At 43.7% G+C, this 12323-nt stretch overlaps 1 protein-coding gene across 1 annotated transcript; it reads left to right on the top strand.

Moving 5' to 3' along the window:
- Positions 1-68: 68 nt before the first annotated feature.
- LOC115145810 (caspase-3-like) lies at positions 69-12006 on the top strand. Its single transcript, XM_029687355.2, has 6 exons — positions 69-361; positions 1246-1385; positions 3488-3616; positions 4376-4551; positions 10586-10700; positions 10944-12006. The coding sequence occupies exons 1-6, from the start codon at positions 297-299 to the stop codon at positions 11171-11173; spliced, it is 855 nt and encodes a 284-aa protein (XP_029543215.1). The 5' UTR covers positions 69-296; the 3' UTR covers positions 11174-12006.
- Positions 12007-12323: the final 317 nt, after the last annotated feature.

Genomic DNA, 12323 nt, shown 5'->3' with positions numbered 1-12323 from the left:
CCACACGTTACGTGTATTATTAATATTCTTTTTTTAGATGGGATCATATGAGTGGTGTGGAAACCGAACGCCCCCTTGCATTGGTTTTGATGGTGACGTAATCTAATATTGTTTACTCCGGAAGCTACTATTGGTTGGTTGCTGAGTTGTTTGTAACAAAGAACTCCAGGAAGACATTCGCATACAGTATATTGGCTTTATAGAAGTGTGGCAATTTGCACGGTCTGACCAAAACTACGATTTTTTCTTTTTTATATAATAACTGACATTTGTTTGAAATCGATTCTCAGAATACCATGTCAGTAGCAAACGATTTGAGTGCTGGGGACTGCATTGACGCAAGGCGGGGCGATGGACAAGAGTGAGATTCTTTGTTATCACAATGCATGCATTTTACGGAGTAGCCTAGCCAAACGTGGTAAAGTTGGTTTGAGTGTCGATATTTACCAGACAGTCGGACCTTCAAATGTTATAAAACATTATTGTAATGAAATCAGGACATTCGGCTACATTGTTACTTGATCATCGTGTTGCGGTCCTTGTGGTCGTGGAGTCTGATGCCAAATTTGGTCCATGGCCAGTATAGCTAGACCACATACAGGAAATTGGCAAAATGTTTTTGTATCACGCCTATAGTTGACACACACAGTCATATCTATGACTAAAAATAGACGTTTTATAATAGGCGATCTATTGTATCTCTTATGTAAAACGTATTCTCCTTTTAGTCATAGAAATGTCTTACCAGTCCAAGGGAGAGGGAAGGCACAGAGTCAGTCACATGGCAACATCCCTGGGTTTTGAGGGATAATTTTGAGTTAAGGGCCTGCCTGGGAAATGCTTTTGAAATGCATTCTTCAGCCCTTCCTTAAAGTAATCACCAATCTGATGATTCTGCAGGTGAAAAGTAAGGGTACCACCTCATAGCTTCCACACAATCCACATGTCTGATCAGTAATTACTTTGAGGGAAGGATGCTCAAAAGTATTTCAACAGTTCACGTGTATCCTTACTCAAATCCCAGTCCGAGATCTGATTTACACAGAGTATCAGATTGGTGTATTGCTGTGATCTAACTAGTCCTGTGTGGCTCAGTTGTTAAGAGCTACCAATGACAAAGTCATAGGTTCAATTCTCAGAGGGATAACATGCATAGACAAAAATGTGGGCTATGCAATCACTAGATTGCAAGGGACTTTGGGATGAAAGTGTCTGCTAAGTGGCATCTGTTGTATTATTTATTAGGTGCGAGGGCCCCTGTGGTGGCTCTGGGTCCATGCAGGTGGATGCCAAACCTCAGTCCCATTGCTTCAGGTACAGTCTCAGTTACCCCAGCATTGGCCAGTGTATCATCATCAACAACAAGAACTTTGACAGAAGAACAGGTATTGTGTTTGTTCATTTGTAGACATAGGGTGATGTTTTTCCTTGTCTAGTCTATGTAACTAATACTTATGTTTTGTATTTGCATAAAGCTTGTTGTTCAGCTTCTTCCCAGTGGGTGAAACTAGTTGAATTTACATCATTATAACCTGATTCAATTCTCGGGCCGACTCTTCTCTGTACATATCAATGATGTCGCTCTTACTGCGGGTGATTCTTTGATCCACCTCTATACAGACGACACCATTTTGTAAACATCTGGCCCTTCTTTTGACACGGCGTTAAACCTCCAAACGAGGTTCAACGCCATGCAACACTCATTCCGTGACCTCCAACTGCTCTTAAATGCTAGTAAAATTAATTGCACGCTCTTCACCCGATCGCTGCCCGCACCCGCCAGCCCAACTAGCATCACTACTCTGGACGGTTCTGTTTTAGAATATGTGGACAACTATAAATACCTAGGTGTCTGGCTAGACTGTAAACTGTCCTTCCAGACTCACATTAAGCATCTCCAATCCAAAATTAAATCTAGAATCTGATTCCTATTTCGCAACAAAGCATCCTTCACTCATGCTGCCAAGCATACCCTCGTAAAACTGACTATCCAACAGATCCTTGACTTCGGCGATGTCATTTACAAAATAGCCTCCAACACTCTACTCAGCAAACTGGATGCAGTCTATCACAGTGCCATCTGTTTTGTCACCAAAGCCCCATATACTACCCACCACTGTGACCTGTATGCTCTCGTTGGATGGTCCTCGCTACATATTCGTCGCCAAACCCATTGGCTCCAGGTCATCTATAAGTCTTTGCTAGGTAAAGCCCCGCCTTATCTCAGCTCACTGGTCACCATAGCAACACCCACCCGTAGCACGCGCTCCAGCAGGTATATTTCACAGGTCATCTCCAAAGCCAACACCTCTTTTGGCCGCCTTTCCTTACAGTTCTCTGCTGCCAATGACTGGAACGAATTTCAAAAATCATTGAAGTTGGAGACTTATATCTACCTTACTAACTTTAAGTGTCAGCTGTCAGAGCAGTTTACTGATCGCTGCAGCTGGACACAGCCCATCTGTAAACAGCCCATCCAACCAACTACCTACCTCATCCCCATATTTGTTTTTGTTTTCCTGAACATATATCACTCGTGTAAATTTCTAAATTGTAATTACTTTGCCACTTTTGGCCTATTTATTGCCTTACCTCCTTACTCCATTTGCACACACAGATTTTTCTATTGTGTTATTGACTGTATGTTTGTTTATTCCATGTGTAACTCTTGTGTTGTTTGTATCGCACTGCTTTGCTTTATCTTGGCCAGGTCGCAGTTGTAAATGAGAACTTGTTCTCAACTGGCCTACCTGGTTAAATAAAGGATAAATATTTATTTATTTATATTATGTAAACTGGTTGTAATGACATTACCTCACCCAGCTTTGTCTGCTGGGTTACTACTGTAAGAATATGTGTAAAGTCAGCGGTCTAAAGTACTGAAGTAAAAATGCTTTAAAGTAGTTTTTTGTACTATTCATATTTTATACAGCTTTTACGTCACTACATTCCTAAAGAAAATAATGTACTTTTTACGCCATAAATTTTCCCTGACACCCAAAAGTATTTGTTACATTTGAATCCTTAGCTGAACAGGAAAATGGCCAATCCACGCACTTATTAAGAGAACATCCCTGGTCATCCCAACTGCCTCTGATCTGGAGGACTCACTACACACACATGCTTTTTTTGTAAATTATGTCTGACTGTTGGAGTGTGCCCCTGGCAAGCTGTAAATAAAATACAAATAAAATGGCTCCACGGGGGTTTGCTTAATATGAGGAATTTGACATTTTTATATTTTTACTTTTGATACTTAAGTATATTTAAAACAAAACTTTTTGACTTTTACTCAAGTAGTATTTTACTGGGTGACTCACTTTTACTTGAGTAATTTTCTATGAAGTTATCTTTCCTTTTACTCAAGTATGACAATCAGGTACTTTTTCCACTACTGTGTAAAGGCTGTATGTACACAATGATGACACACATTGCATATCCAGAAAGCATATAGAATTAGTCTAATAACTTGACTTTGTTTTTAAAGGTATGAATGTACGCAATGGCACAGATGTGGATGCAGGCAATGTGATTAAGGTGTTTGGGAAACTGGGTTATAAGGTGAAGATTTACAACGACCAGACAGTGGACCAGATCAAGCATGTTTTAACCACAGGTAAGCATGTTCGGAAATCAGCACCACCACTGACAACCACTACAGAGAGAGGTTTGTCTTCGTATGAAGATCATACACAGAAGACATTCAGTAAATTCAGTTTTAAAATCAGCCCATTCACAATAAAAACTGGTAAATGTACATGGTCTCCTGTACTTAAACTAAGAATCAACAATATGATGTTGCCACGATCTACAGGGTTAACCAAAGACATTGCAGATGAGTGGGATGCAAAACTATCCGCTCTCACACTATCTGCACTGTTGCACTTCATTCACTCACCTGCAACGTGATAGCTGTGTGACAACAATGGTGGAGAAAATGAGCGTCTCGCTTCCCACTTCTTGTTGTTCTGGAAATCGTCCCAATACGGCTCATCTACCTTTTAAAGGGGCAATCCGCAGTTGAAACAATAACAAAAATCACCCCACCATGTTTTGGTAAAAAGCTGAGAGATGAGGCTGAAGAAATGTAACCATTTTCAAACTCATAGACAGGACTGACCATCCATGATATCAACATTTTAGTTTTAACCATGTTTTAAAATGCTGTACAGTGTTTGTTTACATTTACTTTGTTTACAAACATTGAAGTAATGCAAGCTTATATTTTGGGTTCTGATGGTGTACAACAGTTTAACTAAGAGTACATCAATTCTTTCTAAGTCCAAAAATTGATGTAGCAACAGCAGATTTCTCCTTTAAAGTGTCTTGTCAATTCTGTGAAGGACCAATCTAAAACTTGATGTTGTGTTTCCAGTCTCCAAGGAGGACCACAGCTTCTCCGCCTCGTTCGTGTGTGTCCTGCTGAGTCACGGGGACGATAGTGTGTTCTTCGGGACAGATGCCTCCATCGAGCTCAAGAGCCTCACTACCCTGTTCCGGGGCGACCGCTGCAACTCGTTGGTGGGCAAGCCCAAACTCTTCTTCATTCAGGTACTGTGGCCATCATGTGTATTCCTAGATCCGACTTTTAAAACTACACAGTAGCAGATTTACAAAGCCGTTGTACCTGTTTGGGGTTTTTGTTTTACAGATGGAATTAAAGTGAAACAAAAGCACTAGAACAACAATATGAAGTTAAGGTTAAAAGAAGGTATAAGATAGAGGTTAATTGAATCCCCTACTGACAAAACAGGTCAGAGTCAAATCAAATCTTATTAGTCACATGCTCCGAATACAACAGGTGTAGACCTTACAGTGAAATGCTAACTTACGAGCCCATAACCAACAATGCAGTTTAACTATAGCGAGACTATATACAGGGAGGTACCGGTACAGAGTCAATGTGTGGGGGCACCGGTTAGTTGAGGTAATATGTAAATGTAGGTAAAGTTATTGAAGTGACTATGCATAGATGATAACAACAGAGAGTAGCAGCGGTATAAAAGAGAGGGGGTACTATGCAAATAGTCTGGATAGCCATTTGATTAGGTGTTCAGGAGTCTTATGGCTTGGGGGTAGAAGCTGTTTAGAAGCCTCTTGGACCTAGACCTGGCTCTCCAGTACCGCTTGCCGTGCGGTAGCAGAGAGAAGAGTCTATGACTAGGGTGGCTGGAGTCTTTGACCACTTTTAGAGCATTCCTCTGACACCGCCTGGTATAGAGGTCCTGGATAGCAAGAAGCTAGGCCCCAGTGATGTACTGGGCTGTACGCACTACCCTCTGTAGTGCCTTGCGGTCGGAGGCCGAGCAGTTGCCATTACCAGTCAGTGATGCAACCAGTCAGGATGCTCTTGATGGTGCAGCTGTAGAACTTTTGGACTGTTTAATGAAGGAAACTCCAATTCCCTTTGGAGTTTAACTAAATCAGAGGACCACCCATGAGCACAGTTATGGTCTGGCGTCCTGGGACAGGCCCTTTTCTGCTCTTCCGAATAAAACCCTCACCGGGTTTTCTATCACCAGACCAGCTTACCTAGAGGGCCAAGGTTTGAGAGGAGACCAAGTTTACCTCAATTACGAGATGGCTAAAGGTTGCAAACCAGCTTATCACGAGAGGGCCAAGGTTTGAGTAGAGAACATAAACCTGAGTATAAGCTAAGGTTTGAGTAGATGGCTGAATCTTTTAACCATACCACATGGTTAAACTCTTAGACTATCGATACGACAGAATAAGAACAAGTCTTTGATATTAATTACTAGTCTGCAGCTAGGAATTCCGTATCATTGAACGCGAAGACCGACAACCGCCAAAACATCTATTCTATAACGACATGAATGAATGTCACTCTGAACTATCCATCCTAACCACGACAGAGAGAGAGAGCGGACAAACTCTTCCAACAGAAACAAACTTTTCAACAGAGATCCAGACGACACATTGAGTGTAAATATATATATATTGATTGCAATTATTCCCGAATGAGTGAGCGTTCATGTGCAAAGGATTAGCATTTCAATTGTTATAATTATCAACTTTGTAGTGTCTCATCTCAGTTGACCCCCACTTCCCTTTTTGTCCACCAAGCCGCGATGCCGGTTTAGCCCACTAGGGCACATCCGCTATCATTTCCTTGTAACCATATCTACTGTTTGTTATGCATTTCTGTGAGTACTTAGTAAATAAATATTTTATTAAGACAATTGATGTATGGATGACTCATAGTGAAGACCGGGTTCGTGCAGATAACCAACAATTTACGACGTTTGGAATGAGACTGACGTGAGGTAAATAATAATTCATTCATTCGAAGACTAATTGATCAAATATTAAAATATCTGAAAGTTATATTAGGAAAATTGTAACTTTGTAATCTGAATATTTTCCTTGGTGCCCCGACTTCCTAGTTAATTATAGTTACATGATTAATCAGTTTAATCGCGTAATAATAATTACAGAGAGTTATTTGATAAATAAGTCTACACTTTTAATGATGCCAAAGACACGACACTAGTTTGTTGGTGATGTGGACACCATGGAACTTGAGTCTCTCAACCTGCTCCACTGCAGCCCAGTTGATGAGAATGGGGGCTTGCTCAGTCCTCCTTTTTCCTGTAGTCCACAATCATCTCCTTTGTCCTGATCACGTTGAGGGAGATGTTGTTATCCTGGCACCACAGGGCCAGGTCTCTGACCTCCTCCCTATAGGCTGTCTCGTCGTTGTCGGTGATCAATTATATCACTGTTGGGTTTTCAACTTAATGATGGCGTTGGAGTTGTGCCTGTCCATGCAGTTATGAGTTAACAGGGAGTACAGGATTTGATCGCCCCCCATCTAGCTTCAGAGTTTGTTCTGTTAGGTGACCTAAACTGGGATATGCTTAACACCCCGGCAGTCCTACAATGTAAGCTAGATGCCCTCAATCTCACTCAAATCATCAAGGAACCCACCAGGTACAACCCTAACTCTGTAAACAAGGGCACCCTCATAGACGTCATCCTGACCAACTGGCCCTCCAAATACACCTCCGCTGTCTTCAACCAGGATCTCAGCGATCATTGCCTCATTGCCTGTATCCGCCACGGAGCCGCAGTCAAACGACCACCCCTCATCACTGTCAAACGCTCCCTAAAACACTTCTGTGAGCAGGCCTTTCTAATCGACCTGGCCCGGGTATCCTGGAAGGACATTGACCTCATCCCGTCAGTTGAGGATGCCTGGTCATTCTTTAAAAGTAACTTCCTCACCATTTTAGATAAGCATGCTCCGTTCAAAAATGCAGAACCAAGAACAGATACAGCCCTTGGTTCACTCCAGACCTGACTGCCCTCGACCAGCACAAAAACATCCTGTGGCGGACTGCAATAGCATCGAATAGCCCCGTGATATGCAACTGTTCAGGGAAGTCAGGAACCAATACACGCAGTCAGTCAGGAAAGCTAAGGCCAGCTTCTTCAGGCAGAAGTTTGCATCCTGTAGCTCCAACTCCAAAAAGTTCTGGGACACTGTGAAGTCCATGGAGAACAAGAGTACCTCCTCCCAGCTGCCCACTGCACTGAGGCTAGGTAACACGGTCTCCACCGATAAATCCACGATTATCGAAAGCTTCAATAAGCACTTCTCAACGGCTGGCCATGCCTTCCGCCTGGCTACTCCAACCTCGGCCAACAGCTCCGCCCCGCAGCTCCTCGCCCAAGCCTCTCCAGGTTCTCCTTTACCCAAATCCAGATAGCAGATGTTCTGAAAGAGCTGCAAAACCTAGACCCGTACAAATCAGCTGGGCTTGACAATCTGGACCCTCTATTTCTGAAACTATCTGCCGCCATTGTCGCAACCCCTATTACCAGCCTGTTCAACCTCTCTTTCATATCGTCTGAGATCCCCAAGGATTGAAAGCTGCTGCAGTCATCCCCCTCTTCAAAGGGGGAGACACCCTGGACCCAAACTGCTATAGACCTATATCCATCCTGCCCTGCCTATCTAAGGTCTTCGAAAGCCAAGTCAACAAACAGGTCACTGACCATCTCGAATCCCACCGTACCTTCTCCGCTGTGCAATCTGGTTTCCGAGCCGGTCACGGGTGCACCTCAGCCACGCTCAAGGTACTAAACGATATCATAACCGCCATCGATAAAAGACAGTACTGTGCAGCCGTCTTCATCGACCTCGCCAAGGCTTTCGACTCTGTCAATCACCATATTCTTATCGGCAGACTCAATAGCCTCGGTTTCTCGGATGACTGCCTTGCCTGGTTCACCAATTACTTTGCAGACAGAGTTCAGTGTGTCAAATCGGAGGGCATGCTGTCCGGTCCTCTGGCAGTCTCTATGGGGGTGCCACAGGGTTCAATTCTCGGGCCGACTCTTTTCTCTGTATATATCAATGATGTTGCTCTTGCTGCGGGCGATTCCCTGATCCACCTCTACGCAGACGACACCATTCTATATACTTTCGGCCCGTCACTGGACACTGTGCTATCTAACCTCCAAACGAGCTTCAATGCCATACAGCACTCCTTCCGTGGCCTCCAACTGCTCTTAAACGCGAGTAAAACCAAATGCATGCTTTTCAACCGATCGCTGCCTGCACCCGCATGCCCGACTAGCATCACCACCCTGGATGGTTCCGACCTTGAATATGTGGACATCTATAAGTACCTAGGTGTCTGGCTAGACTGCAAACTCTCCTTCCAGACTCACATCAAACATCTCCAATCGAAAATCAAATCAAGAGTCGGCTTTCTATTCCGCAACAAAGCCTCCTTCACTCACGCCGCCAAGCTTACCCTAGTAAAACTGACTATCCTACCGATCCTCGATTTCGGCGATGTCATCTACAAAATGGCTTCCAACACTCTACTCAGCAAACTGGATGCAGTCTATCATAGTGCCATCCGTTTTGTCACCAAAGCACCTTATACCACCCACCACTGCGACTTGTATGCTCTAGTCGGCTGGCCCTCGCTACATACTCGTCGCCAGACCCACTGGCTCCAGGTCATCTACAAGTCCATGCTAGGTAAAGCTCCGCCTTATCTCAGTTCACTGGTCACGATGGCAACACCCATCCGTAGCACACGCTCCAGCAGGTGTATCTCACTGATCATCCCTAAAGCCAACACCTCATTTGGCCGCCCTCGTTCCAGTACTCTGCTGCCTGTGACTGGAATGAACTGCAAAAATCGCTGAAGTTGGAGACTTTTATCTCCTCACCAACTTCAAACATCAGCTATCCGAGCAGCTAACCGATCGCTGCAGCTGTACATAGTCTATTGGTAAATAGCCCACCCATTTTCACCTACCTCATCCCCATACTGTTTTTATACTGTTTTTATTTTATTTATTTATTTACCTTTCTGCTCTTTTGCACACCAATATCTCTACCTGTACATGACCATCTGATCATTTATCACCCCAGTGTTAATCTGCAAAATTGTATTATTCGCCTACCTCATGCCTTTTGCACACATTGTATATAGACTGCCCATTTTTTTTTCTACTGTGTTATTGACTTGTTAATTGCTTACTCCATGTGTAACTCTGTGTTGTCTGTTCACACTGCTATGCTTTATCTTGGCCAGGTCGCAGTTGCAAATGAGAACTTGTTCTCAACTAGCCTACCTGGTTAAATAAAGGTGAAATAAAATAAAAATAAAAAGGAGGGGACTGAGCCGCACCCCTGAGGGGCCCCTGTGTTGAGAATCAGCGTGGCTGATGTGTTGTTACCTACCCTTACCACCTGAGGGAGGCCCGTCAGGAAGTCCAGGTTCCAGTTGCAGAGGGAGGTGTTTAGTCTCGGAGTCCTTAGCTTATTGATGAGCTTTGAGGGCACTATGGTGTTGAACGCTGAGCTGAACCCTGAACACATAGGTGTTCCTTTTGTCTAGGTTGGAAAGGGCAGTGTGGAGTGCAATAGAGATTCATCATCTGTGGATCTATTGGGGCGGTATGCAAATTTGAGTGGGTCTAGGGTTTCTGGGATAATGGTGTTGATGTGAGCCATGACCAGCCTTTCTAGAGCATTTCATAGCTACAGACCTGAGTGCTACGGGTTGGTAGTCATTTAGGCAGGTTACCTCGGTGTTCTTGGGCACGGGCACTATGGTGGTCTGCTTAAAACATGTTGGTATTACAGACTGACAGGGAGAGGTTGAAAATGTCAGTGAAGACACTTGCCAGTTGGTCAGCGCATGCTCGCAGTACATGTCCTGGTAATCCGTCTGCCCTTGCGGCCTTGTGAATGTTGACCTATTTAAAGGTTTTACTCACATTGGCTGCGGAGAGCGTGATCATACAGTCTTCCCGAACAGCTGGTGCTCTCATGCATGTTTCAGAGTTATTTGCCTCAAAACGAGCATGGAAGTCGTTTAGCTCATCTGGTAGGCTTGTGTTGGTGGGCAGCTCTCGGCTGTGCTTCCCTTTGTAGTCTGTAATGGTTTGCAAGCCCTGCCACGTCCGACAAGCGTTAGAGCCGGTGTAGCACGATTCGGAAGTCAAGAGGTGAGGGATGGTTCAAAAGTTAGCCTTTGCGTTTGTGTGTGTGTGACTGTGACCATGTCTGCTGTTTCAATGTGTGTGTGACATGCAGGCTTGCAGAGGTACTGATCTGGACGTGGGCATCGAGGCAGACAGCAGTTCAGACGGGAGCTCGACCAGGATCCCTGTGGAAGCAGACTTCCTCTATGCCTACTCCACAGCTCCAGGTCCAAGACATGTTCCAAAGCCACACACACATACATAGAAGCACTCTCCAGTCAAGTTGCCTTGTTTCCATGAGGTATGCACAGATCTATAAGTAGTTGGATGTGTGAAAGCAAGGCTACCACCCTCTTACTTCTACCAATCCATCCAATTAAGATCTGTTATTATCTCAAGCAAGGATGCATTTTCTGAATTATTCAAACCAGGCCCTTGACTCTTATGCACTCTCACACGTCTTCCCACAGGCTACTACTCGTGGAGGAACACTCAGACTGGCTCTTGGTTCATCCAATCGCTGTGTGAGATGATTGGCAAGTACAGCAAAGAGCTGGAGGTCCAACACATCCTGACCCGGGTCAACCACAAGGTGGCGACAGAGTTTGAGTCTGCGTCAAACTCTCCTGGTTTCGATGCCAAGAAGCAGATCCCCTGCATCGTATCAATGCTGACCAAAGAGATGTACTTTACACCATGATAGGAGAAAGGTGTGAAGAAGCTCTTCATTTGCCTGGTCCCAGATCGATTTTAGCTGTCTCGCCAACAGCTATTGTCACTGTTATAGGAGTTGGCAAGAGAGGAAAAACAGACCTGGGATCAGGCTAGCTTCTATCTGAGTGAGGGCAATAGATGTGTGTTTTGGTTGTGGATTGTAATTAGCTGAATTTTTAACACCACTGCTCAATCACTCTGGATCAAGTTGGACTTGGTTTAAACTTGTAGGCTTAAGTATCACATTTTATGTTGGAGGTTTAAACCTCTGTCATGCTTTCATCCTGATGTCATGCACAGAGAAGTTGACTTTTCTTCAGGGTTGGGGTCAGTTCAAGCTTCAATTCTGTCAACTGAGGAAGTGAAAAATTGAATTAACTTCCTAAATGTACTGATTGATTTGAAAGTTGAATTGACCCCAACCCTGTTTCTTACTGAATGATCCCTTTTGTGTTAAGTTTAACAGATGATGTATATAAAGTTTTGGGAGTAGATTGCAGGTGTAGTGTGTTGTAATCAAATCATGGATGTGCAACTCGTCTACAAGCACCAGCAATTCTCCCTCCTCAGGTTTCTCACACAGTTTTATTTAAACATTTTATTGTATTATTTTTTACAATGTCTAGAACTATACATACATTTTGTTGGATACTTGAATGAGTAGTCAAAGTACATTCCTCAAGGGATTATGTTACGTTTGTCTTTTGTGTTGGTTTAAATTGTTTATATATATTGTTTAGGTCCATTATAGTTGTACTGTGAAAGAAACTATCCTGTAAAAAATGTATTCTCCAGAAATAAAACTTCCCTTTCACCTTCCTTCTTGAAATCAGTGTCTCTTTCAGTCGGCTCCAAACGGTCAATTGCAAGCTCTTCCTGACCTGAACATGACCAAATGCTTATTCCATTTGTAGGTTAAAAACATTTGCTCCTGTCCTGGCATAAACAAGTGTGTGATATGCCGGTAGGATGTGTATGATGATAGTAGAGAGGATGTGTCCTCTCTAACTTGGAAGATACATTTTGCCTACATATTAAAGGCCCAGTTGTAGAAGCACTACTAGACAGTAGGCTTAAAGGTGCACTCCGGTAGTGATGCGTGGAATCAGCTGTTTGTTTAACTACACCCGCCCTCA

The sequence above is a fragment of the Oncorhynchus nerka genome, linkage group LG18 (assembly GCF_034236695.1).
Source record: "Oncorhynchus nerka isolate Pitt River linkage group LG18, Oner_Uvic_2.0, whole genome shotgun sequence".
NCBI classification, from domain to species: Eukaryota; Metazoa; Chordata; class Actinopteri; order Salmoniformes; family Salmonidae; genus Oncorhynchus; species Oncorhynchus nerka.
Note: the sequence above shows the minus strand (reverse complement) of the source record. Positions and strands in the feature narration are given on the sequence as shown.